At 45.6% G+C, this 17,331-nt stretch overlaps 2 protein-coding genes across 17 annotated transcripts in view; one reads left to right on the top strand and one right to left on the bottom strand.

Annotated features, from left to right (window-relative positions):
• The first annotated feature begins 259 nt into the window (after window positions 1-259).
• LOC144101661 (uncharacterized) lies at window positions 260-7,323 on the top strand. Its single transcript, XM_077634797.1, has 6 exons — window positions 260-320; window positions 473-562; window positions 715-804; window positions 2,920-3,191; window positions 5,170-5,295; window positions 6,991-7,323. Exons 1-6 carry the CDS (start codon window positions 260-262, stop codon window positions 7,006-7,008), a joined length of 657 nt encoding a protein of 218 aa, XP_077490923.1. The 3' UTR covers window positions 7,009-7,323.
• The window catches only part of LOC144100827 (uncharacterized), a 60,030-nt gene continuing 49,880 nt past the window's right edge, over window positions 7,182-17,331 (bottom strand). For all 16 annotated transcript variants that reach the window (XM_077633704.1, XM_077633700.1, XM_077633715.1 and 13 more), the window contains one exon: window positions 7,182-17,017. Coding sequence is in view for 1 of the 16 variants with exons in the window: in XM_077633715.1 (XP_077489841.1) it covers window positions 16,752-17,017 (266 nt within the window). In the remaining 15 variants the exon portion in view is untranslated. The remainder of the gene's footprint in view (window positions 17,018-17,331) is intronic.

Below are 17,331 nucleotides of genomic sequence, written 5' to 3'. Positions count from 1 at the left end.
GTCCCGTGACAGTTACAGGCCTAAGTCCGGAGGCTGTGGACTAGCCTCTGACCTGAGCACGGTCTGAATAGGATCTAATCTGCATGGCAGACGGTTTTTCCACACCCATTGGCGATAAGAAACCAACTCGAAGATATCACGTCACCACAACCTTTTTGATGAGTTATAGATAGCTGTAACAAAAGTGCCCGCCGAGTGTATTTAAGCGTCGACAATACTCGTCTGTTCAGAGAGTTCCCTCTGGGACATAGATTTCATCATGAGGACTCTGGTGGTCATCGCTGCCTTAACGTTCCTCGTCAATAGCGGCTATGCGCAAGGTGAGTACCTGAAAAGGCTGAACTAAAGGTTTCCGAAGAAGAAACCAACTCGAAGATATCACGTCACCACAACCTTTTTGATGAGTTATAGATAGCTGTAACAAAAGTGCCCGCCGAGTGTATTTAAGCGTCGACAATACTCGTCTGTTCAGAGAGTTCCCTCTGGGACATAGATTTCATCATGAGGACTCTGGTGGTCATCGCTGCCTTAACGTTCCTCGTCAATAGCGGCTATGCGCAAGGTGAGTACCTGAAAAGGCTGAACTAAAGGTTTCCGAAGAAGAAACCAACTCGAAGATATCACGACATCACAACCTTTTTGATGAGTTATAGATAGCTGTAACAAAAGTGCCCGCCGAGTGTATTTAAGCATCGACAATACTCGTCTGTTCAGAGAGTTCCCTCTGGGACATAGATTTCATCATGAAGACTCTGGTGGTCATCGCTGCCTTAACGTTCCTCGTCAATAGCGGCTATGCGCAAGGTGAGTACCTGAAAAGGCTGAACTAAACTGCCTTCGCACAGGCACTCTTATTAAGGCGAAAGCCACTCTGTGAGTGGCGTGGACGGAAGTTGTAGGCGGAAGTTGCCCGCACGAACTGTCAGTCATATATAGTTTTGTGGTAAATAAAACAAAAATGCAAAAGTTGATTAAGCAACAGTTCTTAAGCAACGTATATGTAATGAAATAAACCAGAAATTGAAAACTAAAAACAAAAAGTAGAAAAAAAGGAAATGACGCCTCTCATGTATCTCGGTGGACACCCGAACCGTGCCGTAAGGGAAGGAAAATTATATGAAAAATGGTTTTAAGAGAAGGAAATGACGCCTGTCTCGCATATCTCGGTGTACACCCGAACCGCGCCGTAAGGGAAAAAATATTTCCGTCGCGAGGTGCACACCACCACCACCACTACTACTACTAGTACTACTACTACTACTGCTGCTGCTGCTGCTGCTGCTGCTACTACTACTACTGCTACTGCTACTACTACGACGACGACGAGTAGGACTAGACAATCGCCTTTACAATGTGTCAATAACCTGCGTGTCACCCTTGAAAGAGAGAGAGAAACTATGAGTGTCACCCTTGACCGGCTGCACGAAAAGTTGCGAAGACAATTTCTGGTATGCTTACCCGACACGCACTCCATTTGAAATATCAGTGCCTTGATTTGAGTTATATCAGTGCGAAAAAGTTGAAGGCCACGGATGAAGAAGACGAGACAGAGCTAGTCTTCTTGCATTCTTCCTCTGTTTCCTAGCACTTTTTTTATGACATCGCGCAAAATGAATACTTCTATACACTAGCCCAACTTTCCGTTCTTCTGTAATATCTTGACATACTTATTGTCACCACAATACTACAAGCAGACTTTGTGGGCGGTGTCCCGTGTCCGTAAAAATGTTTACCATTTGTTTATGAAGTCGCTCAAAACATTTTCATTCCATTATGAGCAATTCAGAGTCGAACAGTACACCACGAATTTCTACTATCTAGCCGCCGCGGTAGCCGAGTGGTTATGGCGCTCGGCTGCTGGCCCGAAAGACGCGGATACGATTCCGTCCGCGGCGGTCGGATTTAGATGGAGGCGAAATTCTAGAGGCCCGTGAATTTCGATGGAGGCGAAATTCTAGAGGCCCGTGTACTGTGCGATGTCAGTGCACGTTAAAGAACCCCAGGTGGTCGAAATTTCCGGAGCACTTCACTACGGCGTCTCTCATAGCCTGAGCCGCTTTGGGACGTTAAATCCTCATAAACCATAAACAATTTCTACTACCTCAGTCACTTCCGAGGGGCACAAAAGAGAAATTTAATCATATGCACAGTTTATGAAATAGTACGTTTGAATATGGTGCGCCAGAGAAAGTAGTTGCAACAGCAATCACCAGAAAACCGCATGTCATAATGCGCATAACTTGTCTATCCTTAAACGCGAACCCAACACGTTGACCTGTTAGGCTACTGGCTACATCGCCATATTCGCTCGTTAGCCTTGCGCAAAGCGGACGTTCTCATGCATGGCATCTAAATGAATCCGCTAGCACATATTTTTTTCTACCTTTGCTTTCCTGGTTCAGCCAGTGGTGGTGATTAGATTACGTTCACCCATCAGTCAGATCCCGGCAGGCCAGAATCTTTGTCTCGACCCTTGCTTAGTCTCGTGGATCCAGCTGAGAAATGCATCTAGAGTCACTGGCATTCTCTGTGGCTACTCACTCAGTTTCTCTCATTCAATCCTGTTTCTGTCAACAGAGCAGATGGCAACACGTCACTATTTCACACATCCCTAATGTCGTTTATACGGCGATACCCGTTAAAGGAATCCCACCCCGAGTCGCCGCGTGATTGAAGTCAGTTGTAGTTGTGGTTGTCGTTGCCGTAGAAATTCATAGACTAAGTCAAGCCATGAGGAAGATTGAGACAAAATAAGAAGAGACAGAAAAAGGAGAAGAGAAGAAGGAGAAAAGGAAGGGTGAGAAAGTGGAGGGACATGGTTTTATTTAAACCGTAGCCTAGTTTAGTCACAGAATTTTTTTTTGCAGATACACCACCCACCACGCCTGTAAGACCAGGCCGCCTGCCTTCCGATATCAGCCCACCGCGTGGTATCCAGCCGCTGCCTCGTCCCTGGCCTCGGCCTCGCCCCTGGCCTCAGCACTGGCCTCGTCCCTGGCCTCGGCCTCGCCCCTGGCCTCAGCCCTGGCCTCGACCCTGGCCTCAGCCTGGACCTCGCCCTTGGCCACAGCCCGGGCCACGACCAAAGCCGTGGCCGCTCCCACGGCCCAGACCCTGGCCTGAGCACTCACCAGGAATTCCTCTGCCAAAGCCCATACCACGGCCTGAGCCCATGTTCTCAGCCTCCACAGGTGGGCGCGTCCACAAGGGCCAACGGAAGGTCATATCCTAGCATATGCTAGTATATGACCTAGGATATGGTCGAGGAGGTTTTTGTGAGAATTCGAGTCAGGTCAAATAGCTTCGCATAAAAACTTGATTTAATAACAGTTGCAGTAGCTAATACTTGTACGTTTATCGTGGTTTGTCCAGAAGAGGAAAGGTCGGGTCCCTGGGGGGGGGGGATCCGTTTTCAGTTTAGTACGGTGTGATTGTTGACTACTCACGCACTTAGTCGCAATGCAAGGTTTAAACCTTTTACAGGATTTCAAAACCAAAATGTACCAGAAGGTAGCACCACAGTCCTTCAATTGTAAGGACTCTGGTGGTATTCTGAAGCCAACCGCTGAGAAACGCACCTCACTGGCTTTTATTTTTGACAAGGCACGCAAGACTGTTCAAAATGGAATAGTCTGCACTAAAGGGATGGTCCAGCGTGCTTTCTCTATTCTCCGCTTTAACCTCTACCGAAATCTTACATCGTGGTTGCTGCCTCCTGGCGTACTGATAAACAGTGGCAATTTGGGCTAGCTGGTTCATTAGAAAGAGGCAAAGCAGCCCAGAGAACATGGGTGACTGAAGAAAGAACACACGCGCCACATTGCTTTTTGCTAAGTCACTCAAGGGATGAATTGCATAGCATGATCAATGACTTTAGACAGGCAGAGCAGAACGGTGGGTCTAAAAATTAATATGCAGAAAACCAAAGTAATGTTAAACAGTCTCACAGGGGAACAGCAGACTCTAGAAGTGCACGGTTAGGGAATACGTCTACTTAGGGCACGTAGTGACCGCAGATCCAGATCACAAGAGGTTAGCCGCCGCGGTGGCTGAGTGGTTACGGCGCTCGGCTGCCGGCCCGAAAGACGCGGGTTCGATCCCGGCCGCGGCGGTCGAATTTCGATGGAGGCGAAATTCTAGAGGCCCGTGTACTGTGCGATGTCAGTGCACGTTAAAGAACCCCGGGTGGTCGAAATTTCCGGAGCCCTTCACTACGGCGTCTCTCATAGCCTGAGTCGCTTTGGGACGTTAAACCCCATAAACCAACCAACCAGATCACAAGAGAGAAATAACGAATAAAAATGCGGTGGACCCCATTTTGCCGGTTCTCTCAGATTATAAATGGCAGTTTACCAATGTCCCTAAAGAGAGAAGTATATAACAGCTGTATATCTTATCGTTACTCATCTATGGGGCTGAAACTTGGAGGCTAACGAAAAGGGTACAACTTAGAGCATAAAACAGCGAGAGTTCGCAGGGATACGGTGGCCGCAGCTGGCAAAGGACAGCGTTAACTGGAGAGACAAAGGGGCATTTGCCCTGCAGTGGGCGTAGTCAGGCTAATGACGATGATGATGAAAGCAGAGAGATATGGAAAGGAAAATGATAAGTGTAACGTTAAGTGACAGGAAGAGAGTAGAGTTGGGTCAGAGAACAAACGCGGGTTAACGACATCCTAGTCGAAATCAAGAAGAAATGAGCTTGGGCAAGGCATATGTAATGCGAAGGCAAAATAACCAATGGGCGTGAAAGGTAACGGACCGGATACGAAGAGAGTCTCGCGTAGCAGGAGGAGGCAAAAAGTCAGGTGGGCAAGTTACGGGGATGGTGGCCGCAGCTGGCACAGGACGGGCTTAATTGGAAAGGTATGAGAGGGGCTTCCGTCCTGTAGTGTCAAGCTAAACAGTCAAGCTGAGGATGATAATGATTATGCGATAAAAGGTCGGACACAGTATCTGAGATAGAGGAACTAAGAGTTCAGATAGAGCAGTTCCTTCTTCAAGAGCGCGAGCGAAGGCGTACTAACGCAAGTCTCTCGCCGTGGGTATGTGCCATCGCTTTTGAGGCAACCGCAACTTGTATTTCCTATTAGGTGTGATAAAGCTCCGTGTATTTCCCTGGCTGTTTTTTTTTTCTGGCGCCACGGTGAACGTTCCTACTGTTCCGCAGGTGATGACCGTGCAGCCGCTCCGGACATTGTCGCGTTCCCGAGGCCTTGGCCCCGACCTCCTGGCGCGCCCTGGCCACTTCCCTGGCCCCAGCCAGTGCCAGAGAACATCTGGCCCAGCGTTAAAGGTATAGTAGTTCCCCTATACGTAGCTGTCGTGCAATAAACGCGTCAAGAGCTTTCGATAAGCCATCCGAGATATTTTCACCACGTAAGCAACAGGGACAGGCAGATCAGGCACAGGTGGACAAGCGACCGCAGCCAATGATGAAAAAGCTTTAAAGGTGTACAGACACCTAAATTTTGGTGTCATGTTTTCGTCTCTACACTGGTGCTGAAGACATTACAATGCATGAATCCCCATGTGATATTCGCCTACTACCGCTAAATAATTCAGAATCGAATTTTTCTATCATGCTGTTTCGATTTCACTGCCGAATGATGGCTGTGACGTCATGTGTGTAGTTATACGTCACGTGAGACATGGAAAAACACTGACATAATCGCTTCTTCGTCGTTTTAATTCACTACAGTACTGAAGCCAGCCTTCTTCAAGAAGATGAATGACAATGAATGTAGAAGCAGTGCATGATTTTAATGGCTTTTTCATGCCTCACGTGAACTATAACCACACTTTGACGTCACAGTCATCGCTCAGCTGTCGAAACCGAAACAGCTAGAAAAAGAAATTCAAGTATAAATTATTTAGCGGTCGTAGAATGCCACGTCGTAATCGAAGTATAATATTGTCTTGCGCATCATTATAAACAAGAAAACACGCACCCAAAAGTTTAGTAGCTATTCTCCTTTAAGGGCGGTAGTATAATCGCCCCCCCCCCCCCCACCCTTGCACGCCGCTTTTCAGAAAAAGTAAATGAAAGGAAAAAATGGGAAAGGATAAGGAGCGAGGAAAGTAATCACAGTAGCTATAGGGCGCTCAGTAAGCCAGACTGAATGCAGTGCAGCTTGCTATGCATTTACAGGATGCTGCGACTGGGATCTCTGCCAGTCAAAAGAATGTGGAAATTTCATTGCGTTCATTATTGTTGTATCTGACATCCCTAAGGTGTATTTTGGAAAATTGCAGAAAAAAAATTACTGGTCACGCCAACTTGCCAAATAGGTGTACTAGTGTGATATGCTTATGTCCAAATCGATACCGATGGATCCATCCATATGGACATAGTGACGTCATTGTGTTAAGACCAATCAGTGATTGACATTCTGGCCAACCAGCTCAACGCAGTCTTGACGTTAGGTGCGATTTCACTTTTTTTAACGTGGCGCTGTCATGATGCATGCATGACATCACTCCATTCTGATCAATCAACATGACGCGTTGCATCTATGTAATGCCGACACTGACGCCGCATAAACTTGACATGGCCTTAACAGCTGGCGCTGTATAATTAATTTTCTGCCGTTGATGCTTGCCGCTTGGCACTAATCCAGTGTCGGTGATCGTGTATGTACTTTATTACGGAGTGAATACGATGTGTGTACTCAATAAATGAAAGAATAGAAATCACTTGTAGAGTACATAGTGCACAGCCACTGCCAAAAGCTTAGTGTGGAACACAACTTTAGCGAAGATTTTCAATTTGGTTGCAATCAAGGACGTGTATAGCTTGAAACTTTGATACACTGTGTAATTTTTACCTCAGAATTCGGCTGCATGAATCTTTCCCCCAATGCTTCCAAAGGCACCCTTAAAACTGTTTTTCCACTAATATTGCTTCGCATAAACGTTTCACAGTGGGCGTATACAAAGGGCCGAATACTTTGTCCCTTGACTACAAGTTGTGGCTCTCTTGTCGGCGCAGATCTTCCGGCTACAATAGAGACCGCAAGGAACGAGCAACCGAAGGCCAGGCAAACGCAGTTCTTCGTTCACATGCCCAACAGACCGTGGATCCCAACTTTTCCGAGGCCCAACTGGCCCCACCAGCCCTGGGTTAGGGGCTAAGGAATAAACATAGGAGTAAAATGCCACCTGCAAGCTATAAATATTTCACAGAGCCTTTGACAACTGCAAGAATTTTTCTGTTTTAATTCAGTGCTTGCAAGGTCATTCTTATCGGCTTTGAGTTCTGTAGAATGTGGTAAAATAGTTGGAATGACTCATGTGAGTATAATAAAATATTCAAAGCACCATGTTTTTTTTTTGGAGTTTTATATTTGGGAAAACTAAGCTTACATCATCATTATATATAAAAGTACAATGTGTTTACTTCAAGTGAAAAAGTTTCATAGTCGTGCTTAAAATGCTTTTCTAAAAATTTTTGTTAGCCTAGGTTATGTGATCATATGCAACTTCAGATGGTGGCCACAGCATGAAAAACGTTTTTTGCCATAAGCCAGCTGGGTGACTGCTTATCACTGTAACATCACATACCATTTTGTTTTAAGGAATCAAAGGATGATTAATTAAGAACAAAGTCTTGTTCACTTGACGTAAATAACCGCATTGTCTTAGCACGAATACATATGAAAACGTGCCATTCTTTCTTCAGTGCCTTGCTTTGATGCTGTAACAAAGGGGGAATCAAATAAATCAAAAGATGTAAACAGGATCCCACTTCCCTTTTTTTATGCAACAGCATGCCTCCTGGCATAACGCATTAACGTATAATGGATTTTCGAAAGAATACAGCCCCAGGATCCAGGCGCCTACATCCGGTGGTCGACCTGGGGGCCGTCCGCATAGGAGCAGGTGTTTTTGCCGGCAAACGTGCAGAAAGGGCAGGTCCAGAGCAGGTGTCTGGTGTCCACTTCGCAGACAAGAGCAGGACTGAACGGGCAAAAGTCGCCGAAGGGGGCATCGTACTGTGCCGGCCATGACCAGGTTACTCTTGGATTAAGGGCGACATGAAGACGTACCTCCGATGCAAGACCTCTTCCCACTTCCGATCCTTCGGCCCAGCTGGGGTACAAAACAGCCGCACAAAATCCAATTGGTCCTGCAGCTGTGCAGCTCCTTGGCCCATCAGCCAGCATGTACCTACCCTGCTTTTGCGTAGTCTTAAATTTCTTCGTGCCATGATACAATGTATTCCAGTGTACAGGTAAGCAAAACGCCGTTTGGTTAGTTGGTATAGGTTCTTTGTAAAACAACGCCAAAGAACGTAGGAAGAAGATATAATGTTGGTGTTTTTCTCTCAGCCCGATCAAGCTAAAACAGCTATGGCCAGCCAATCAAAGAAAGAGGCCAAAAAAAAGTAAAGGGTGTGGCGTTGCGCACAAGGATAAGTTGCAGTTGCCTGCAGCACAGGTGTGGTGTATACCTTCCCCTTTCCTGTGGGGCTGAACAAGCGCTTACAAGAGCAAAGAAACAACTTAAAGAATGGAAATGGCCTATCATATCTGGTGAAGCACTGTCTAGGGCGCGAGGTAAAGAAAAAGTGCACAGCATTGTTTCATCTGGCATGCGTATTTTACACCAACAAGGATCAATGAGGGAAGTGGTTGAGGCTTTCCAAATCGCAAAGGACCAGCATAACTGCATCAGGAAAGTGATAGGGAGATTGCTTTCCTTAATGTTTGAAGGTCGCGCGCATCTCTGGGTGGTTGTGTTCTCATGGTTTATCCGTATTATTAGATTTCATGCCCTTGAGCCTTCCTTTATATACAAAGATTTCAGCAAATATAGCGTTTATTTGCGAGTCGGCGCATGTCCCGTGTCTTTCTCTGGTCCCTCGACTTTTGCGCTGTTTTACAATGAGATGTACTGGCAAGCTAAGTTACCTTGCGTCGCCTCAAGGTTCCATATTTTGTAGCAGCTACCTCAGGTAATTGTTCAACAATTGTTCAACAGGAGCTGAACTAGAACTCCGGAAGTGCTCGCACATCTAACATGAATAAAGCAGCGGCAAATACCATTGCCATGTTTGAGCAACAGTTGCCTTAAACTGCCCCCCCACCCCAATGAGGGATATACGCCCTTTCTGATCAAGAATGACTCCTACAGATCTGCACTATGCTATGAGCATCGTCTTAGCAGGAATACAGAGGTAAACGTGCCATTCCCTGCAGCCAGCTGAAGTGCTGGTATAAGCAAAGACAATATCAGGGTTCGTACAGACTCAAAAGGGGCAAATTCAAGGATATTCAAGGAATTTCAAGGCCCAGTTGGAGTATTTTCAAGGACTCAACACAATGCTACATGCAGCAGTTTTCAATATCAGGTACCAATTTTACTGAACAAAGTCGAAAAAAAAGCATTTCAAGGAACAGCTTGTATTGCACTAAACCAACACCATACATGTTCCGTCTTGAAAAACACCCTACAGTGCATTGCACCAATGTCAAACAGCAATCCATTCTCCAAAACTGCTAATGGCAACTTCACGGGAGCTCCTGCTACTTTTTCTGGATCTTCTGGTTGAGGCTACACAGTTCCTCAGTCTTGCTTCGTGCAGCCTTCCTCAGACTATTTGATGTGATCACGTACTTCAGATCATTAGCTGCTTCTTCCTTTTCAGCATACGTATCCGCTGAAGCCTGGGAGCCAGCTATTGTTGGCTCGAGTTTCCTTTTCTTTTCTTTTTCATTGTGTCGATCTCTCCATCAATGCAGCGCCTCTTTGATTCCGACATCATCACATTGCTTCTTTTTTACTGCTTCCAGATATGCAGCATACTGCTGCCGGGCAGCTGATACAGCAGTCCTCAGCTCTTTTGCAATAGGAACGTTAAGAACGACCCCTGCCTCGTCCACAGCGTCGCATACAATACGGTGCGAAATGTACAACAGGTCCTTCACGTTTTCTACAGCAACCTGGCAGTTCACGCTAAGCCCTCGCTCCACAGTGGCCTGTCCGTGGCTGAGCACGAGCAAAAGCTTGACAACCTTCCACAGTTCCCCGTATGATGAATTAAAGTTCATCAGCTCAGACAAGAACTCGTCCAACCTGTTTACGTTCTTCTCAAACATTCGCAGGTTATGCATCTCTTCCTGCAGGAAATTGGTGTACTCCACCAGTACAGTGTCTCTTTGGTGCTCATTCTGTCCGCTGTAATGAGGGCATCCAACACTCTTCTGAAGCCTGTTTAGTACACATTTGTCGTGGGTCCAGAGAGGACAAACTCTTAACAATTCTGAATCTCAGTCGAGTTCTCTCAAGCAGCATCTTTGTCACATTGATCAAGAAGTGTTTGCATTCCATGCGGAACTGAAACACGTCCTTCTGGCTTGCTTTAGTTTTCCCGACAGTCTGTTCAGCGGCATGGCCTACATCCACCTTTTCAAGTGGAGTGCGGTTTGAGTACCCCCCTTATGTTTATTATGCTTAGATCTATAATTAGATCAAATGAAACATGAATTGAGCGAGGAAGCGAAACGTGAATGAGCGAGTGTTGCTCGAGCGAGTCCATATCATCAACTGCTTTATACAAGGTAATTTCATGCAAACAAAATTTTAAGACAGTGCCACACTACTGATTTTAATTTCAAGCAACGAATTTCTTTTGTGTTTTCAATTCACGCCACCAAAGCGAAAGTCGAGCTTGGGCAGCGGAATGTCAAGGCGCCAGAATTGCCCAACTGGATGGATGGATGGATGGATGGATGGATGGATGGATGGATGGATGGATGGATACGGCTGAACCCTTTACATCGGGCGGTGGCTCAAGCCACCTAGCCATGTCTTGTGAAATTTTACTCCTGTCTTGCTTTTAGCCACCAATCAGATAACCTTCGCTTGGTTACTTCTAACCTCTTAAAATCCACTTTCCCTTCACTATCCCTAAACCCCAATGCCTTGGGTAAGTCAGCCCCGCTGCCTTCCACTGTAGGGTGAAGCCCTTTACAGAAAAGTATCAAGTGTTCAGCCGTTTCCTCCTCTCTGCACGCAATGCACAAAGTGTCTATCTCCTGGTACCTGACTCTATACGTCTTAGTCCGCAAAACTCCAGTCCTGGCCTCAAACAACAAAGAACTTCCCCTACAATTATCATAGATATTTTCTTTGACAATTTCCTGTTTAAAGGTCCGGTATGTTTCTAGTGCCGATTTCGTCAGCATCCCTGTTTTCCACAAAGCTCTCTCTGTTCCTTTAACCTTTTTCTTAACCGATAATTGCTGATTTGCCCCCTTACTGCTGTCCAGATATTTGCTTGTCAATTTTCTAGTTCGCTTTCTCCATTTCGTGTCAACATTCTTTATATACAGGTATCTGAAAACTTTCCTAGCCCACCGCTTTTCCTCCATCCTTCTCAATCGTTCCTCAAATGCTATCTTACTGCTAGCCTCTCTGCTCTCGAAAGACGCCCATCCCATATCACCCTGTACCCCCTGATTTGGTGTATTGCCATGTGCTCCCAAAGCTAACCTCCCTACTCCCCGTTGCCTAATTTCCAGCCTTGCTTGAACATCTGGCCTCATACACAGGACCGCATTCCCGAAGGTCAGGCTAGGGACCATCACCCCTTTCCAGATCCCTCTTACCACCTCATACCTATTGTAATTCCACAGTGCCCTATTTTTCATGACAGCTGCATTCCTACTAGCTTTATTCATTACATATTTTTCATGCTCTGTCAGATACTCAACACTGTTATTTATCCACACCCCAAGATACTTGTACTCATTCACTACCTTTAGCACGAACTCCTGTATTCTATGCTCGCCGCCCTCTTCATTAAATGTCATGACTGCAGATTTTTCCTTACTATACTTGAAGCCTAATCTATCTCCCTCTGTACTGCATATGTCTAACAACTTCTGCAGGTCTTCCTTGTTGTCAGCCATTATCACTATATCGTCCGCATATATTAGTCCCGGTAATGTCTGTTTAATCAATTCCCCTTGCTTGAAAAAAGATAGGTTGAAACCTAGTCCGCTCCCCTCTAGCTTGGCCTCCAAACCTTGCAGGTACAACATGAACAACAAAGGGGACAGAGGACATCCTTGTCTAAGCCCCCGCTGTATCTCTACAGGCCCTGATACATTTTTTTCCCATTTTATGAGCACTCTGTTACCTCTATATATATATCTTTTAAAAGATTAATTACTCCATTTTCCACATCCAATGTGCCCAATATGTCCCACAAATGCTCCTGAGTAACGTTGTCATAGGCTCCCCTAATATCCAGAAATGCTAGCAATAAGGGCCTATGTTCCTTTTCCGCAATTTCTATACACTGTGTCAATGAAAATAGATTGTCCTCCAACCTCCTTTGTTTCCGGAACCCATTCTGTAGTTCCCCTAGCACCCCCTCGTTCTCCACCCAAGCCTGCAGTCTATCCTTTATAATTTGCATCACCACCCTGTAAACCACAGACGTCACTGTTATGGGGCGATAGTTACTTACGTCTGCTTTGTCCCCCTTTCCCTTATATATCATGTTCATTCTACTTAATCGCCATTCATCGGGGACTTTCTCATCCACTATCATTTTGTTCACTACCTGTATTAATGTTTGCTTGGATTTTGGTCCTAACTTCTTCATCAACATAATCGGGATACCATCTGGTCCTGTTGATGTGCCACTAGGAACCTTCTTCTCTGCCCTTTCCCACTCTCCTTGCTCAAGTGAAGCTATTGCTGTAACCGGTCTATCCTCCTTCGATAAATTATGTACCACGAGCTTTGCTGAAAATTTTTCCGTCATCCTTGTTCCTATGTGTTTTATTGCTTCATCCCCTTCTAGTCGAATACCCTCATCTGTAACAATAAACCTTTCTTCTAGCCTAGTTTTATTACTCATTGCATTTAGATGTTTCCAGAATTTTTGGGCTGCTTTTCTATCCTTTTTATTTACTTTTGACATCCATTGGGCACCCTTTCTTCTAATTTTCTCATTAATCAAATAGGATGCGTCCCTTCTACACTTTATGAAGGTATCCCATTTTCTGTCTACTTCGGGTTTTGGTTCCCCCCTCTTCTTGGAATATCTGTGTTCCCTGGATGCTTCCTTGCGCTTTTCTATTGCCCTCTTGACCTCCTCATCCCACCAACTCTTGGGTTTGCATCTTTTCCCTTTTAGGTTTACTCCCACCTTAGCTAGCTCTAGCTCCAGTAATCGAGTTAATTTGGTATAAGTCCATTCTGTTTCACTATCCTCAAAAATTACTTTCTCGATTTGTTTGGCTGCTACTTCCAATTGCTTTTCTGAGTAAAAATTTCCCCCCGATTGTTTATCTTGATTCAGTCCTACATTGCTTTTTCTTCTGAAGCTCAACTTGATACGCTTGTGGTCACTACCTAGACTTCTGGAACCATCTTCATCTATGCTCATTACCCCTAATCTGTTATACATCTTCTGTGACATTAGTGCATAATCTATCGTCGAGTGCAGACTCCCCGCCTCCCATGTTATGAGCCCTTCACACTTCTCGGTGCTGTTGCATACAACTAAATCATGCCTGTCACACACGTCTTGCAGCATGCTTCCTGTCGAATCCGTGTACCCATCCAGGTCTTCTATGTGTGCATTCATGTCGCCTAATATAATTATCTCGCCCTGTCCTCCTAGCTCATCAATGTCGCTTGCAATACATTCTAACATTTTCCTGTTTTCCTCTTTGGCATTAACCCCTGTCCACAGGTATACAAAGCCAAGGAGTGTTTGCTTGCCTGCCACTGTTCCTTTTAGCCATAAATGTTCCCTGCATCCCAGTCTAACCCTTTGAAAATTCATACTTTTATGAATGAATGCCCCAATTCCACCTCCCTTTCTGCTGCCCTCTGTTCTATTGCAATATTCCCATGCGTAGTCTGGGTTACAGGGTGGTTGCTCCATGTCTCTAAGATGTGTTTCCGCTAAACCATATACCATTAATTCCTCCTGTCTTAACTGTTCTATTTCCTCCCATTTCAGTCTATTCCTGCCACCTTGCATGTTAATGAAACCTATATCTGAATTAACTTGGCCCTGGCGCTTGCGTCTCTTTCTTCCCCTATGGTTCCATTGTCCGTTTGATCTTAATTCTTCCTTCTCTACACTGGTTCCTTCAGAGCTCTGGGTCCCCCCAAAAAAGCTGTTGCCTGGCGACCTATCCTACTGGGCCCGCTGACACCAGCGCCATCTGTCGGCTTGCAGCCAAACTGCAAGGCGCGCTCCGCCGCGGCCGAACATAATCAGGACGCTCCAGTGGGCGCAGTGTCAACACCTCAGTATTCTTGCACCGTGTTGAAAACGCATGCCAGAACTTCGCCAGACGAATGACTGCTTGCGCACGCATATGGTAAACAAAGTACACCATGGAAGTACGCGTTGCGACGTTCGTTGTTGTCCATTTACTGCAAACTTCTGGACACAAGAAAAAAATGTCAAAAAAAAAGAAATGTTGCGACAGTCATGTTCGCTATAAATGTGCTTCAACAAACCTTAACCTTTCGAAACGGCAGCGACAGCTAAGATTATGACTGCCAGCATAGCTGGCGCACAGAGCCTCACAATTCGAAAGCTGAGAGTCTGGAGCAGTTTGGCGCAATTTTCCAAATTTTTATCAGAATGGAGCAGTTTATCTGGTTTTACGCAACAGTGGCATCACTGGGCTACTGGTCCGACGGAGACTCAAGTTTGTCAATGCGGCCTTCATAACAAGATGGGTTTAAGACCCCTGCCCTAGATTAATGCATTCCCTAAATATTTCCAATACCCATCCATAATATAGAAAGATACAAAACGTTTCCTGTTGCATTCAGTCAGCAAATGCATTACTGCCACACTACTGGAATGGTCTACTGAACATGTGTCGCACAGTGGAAGCAGGCAACAAGGTCCACGAGTGCCCACACCACAGCCGGCATGTTAAAAGTAACAGCTACAGAAATGTGAACCTGAGGACATCACCAACAAGGCACATACATTACCCAATCGACATGGAAATTGCTCCTGCTTATACTAATGAGACAATGCCACTACGTTGGTATCCTGACAGCAGGCAGCTGTAAAATTCCACGTTACCACAACACTCAAGAAAGTAAAAAAGCAGGACTTGCTACTGGGCAACAGGAATCTGCAAAGAGTAATATGTAGTGAAGCCACACACAGCATTTACCAATTTAAAATTCCAAGAACAAACAATTTTATGTCTCATCCAACGAGGACAGTACAAAAATCGCAACATTACCTCTTCACACCCAGCAGCACTGACTACGCAGCTATTATATAATACAACATATGAACCATAACACAACCAAATGCCACTAGGAAAAGTTCATACTGGCCTTGAAGCCCTACCAAGGCGTAAACAAAAACTGAAGTCTGTGAACTTAGGGAACATCTTCAGGATAATATACAATTGATATATTTTGAACTATTCAAAATGAACCCAAGAGCATGCACCTAGGCGTAAAGATGAGTCACAAATTTTCTGAGCATGAACACAATAAATGGCATTAAAGATGTGAAACAACAGCCCTGAAGCAACAGGCTGCCTTATAAACATAAAATGCTACTACATGATGCAGCAAAATGTGCTACAGAAATAATCACGGTGCATGAAACTCGAGAATACTTCCAAAAGGATGGTCAGCAAACGACTGTGAGCAGTTAATTATGCAGGTGTGGGTTGTAGCAGAGAAGCCAAATTCACTCCGTTATTCCCTTCTTTTTTTTCTTTGCAATCAATCACAGTCTAGACTTCGACATTAAAAAAAAGAGCACCCATCGAAGCACTTCTGGCATGACATGAATCATGGCATGTACCATCGCAGACATGTCTTCAGGATGCACAAGCGACAATGGATGCACTCAGTTTTATCACCTGCCAATGGCTCAAGACCCCACCTGTGGCAGCGAAAGCGGGCCTCTAAAATGTGCTGTTTAAATCAGCCATTCATTGCCTCACATTGCATCCTGGAGACTGTCCCAACAGTACACACGATGCATGCATTCATTTAATTAATACATCTCGTCGCCTTGTAGCTGCATGTCTATATTACAGTCACATGCTCAAGCACTATGGAAAGAATGTGTGGATAGATGGATGGATCCAAGGACATGTACAGGTGCATTAAGATCGTAACTTACCATATCAGCAAACTGTATGTTCACTGAACTAAGTGAACATTTCATGAAAACACAGACACACTGTTGCAGCATGCTAGTCCAAACAACTGAATCACAAAGACTGTCCAAGGTGTGTAGTCCTGTGCAGTGGAAATGGCAGAATGGTAGAAACAAGAAAGAGCAAAGTGCTTGCTGATGAAATCCACACACGAGCAAAAAAAAAAACCCTGGTTAAACTGTTCGCCACAGGACTCCACGAGTAGATGGGCATGGCTGCACACATCCCAAATGCCAAGAGAGGTCCGGGACAAGGCGTCAGAGTCTAGAAGACAGCCATGCATTGAGAGCACAGTGTTCACTTAGCAGAGATGCTGGTCAGCACACTCCACTTCAGCCTGTCATCAACACCGACGGCTCACACCGCAAAGAGGTACCCATGTCCTATACAGACTTCTGCAAGACGAAAAGTGCGAATACTGCACTTTTTGCGATGGCCACACCCAGTCCAGGACAGAAGGCCAGTGCTGAGACAGATGACGGAGGGTGCAGGAATGGGGGCGAGGGAGTTGGTGGGTGGGTGGGGGGGGGGGGGGGGGGGGGGGGGGGATGCATCAAGCGCGCAGTCTTCACTTGAGCAGAATGCTGGTTGGATCGCTGAATGGTCCCAGCCTGTTGTGAACGTCGACAGCTCGCACGGCGAAGTGGTACTTGTGTCCATCGACAAACTGAGTCAGGGTGCAAGCCATAGGCAATGGTAGCGCACGCACATCGCCCACTTTCTTCCAGAAAGACGTGGCTGGGGCGGCATTGGTTTCCTGGTAGGCGTACAGCTGGTATGTCTGGATGTCAGCATATAGCGAGTTGAAGGTCATGTTCCAGGAGAGCACCAAGCCTGCAGACAAAGGCATTTGCGAGCCAAAAGAGAACGATGCACTGAGGAAACTAGTCATGTTATCCTGTTGGGCTCAATGACTTCAGCTGAGGCTGTCAGAAGCCCCACACACAGTTTGGGCCAAACTATTTTTTTTTTTAGCTGTACAATTTCAAACCTGTTGATGCAAGCAGTGCTAAAGAAAAAAAACAACACACACACACACACACACACACACACACACACACACACACACACACACACACACACAACACACACAGAAGTGCCAATTCGTGTACAGTAACTATAACAGCTAACAAAATGCACTAAGACAC

Source organism: Amblyomma americanum, chromosome 8, assembly GCF_052857255.1.
Source record: "Amblyomma americanum isolate KBUSLIRL-KWMA chromosome 8, ASM5285725v1, whole genome shotgun sequence".
Taxonomy (NCBI): Eukaryota; Metazoa; Arthropoda; class Arachnida; order Ixodida; family Ixodidae; genus Amblyomma; species Amblyomma americanum.
Note: the sequence above shows the minus strand (reverse complement) of the source record. Positions and strands in the feature narration are given on the sequence as shown.

Bases quoted from the DNA above. Each gene is read 5' to 3' on its own strand.
- LOC144101661 (XM_077634797.1), top strand. From the start codon at position 260: ATGAGGACTCTGGTGGTCATCGCTGCCTTAACGTTCCTCGTCAATAGC. The intron at 321-472 runs GTGAGTACCTGA...TCGTCTGTTCAG, and splicing joins CAATAGCGGCTATGCGCAAG to AGAGTTCCCTCTGGGACATA. The intron at 805-2,919 runs GTGAGTACCTGA...TTCCGATATCAG, and splicing joins CAATAGCGGCTATGCGCAAG to CCCACCGCGTGGTATCCAGC.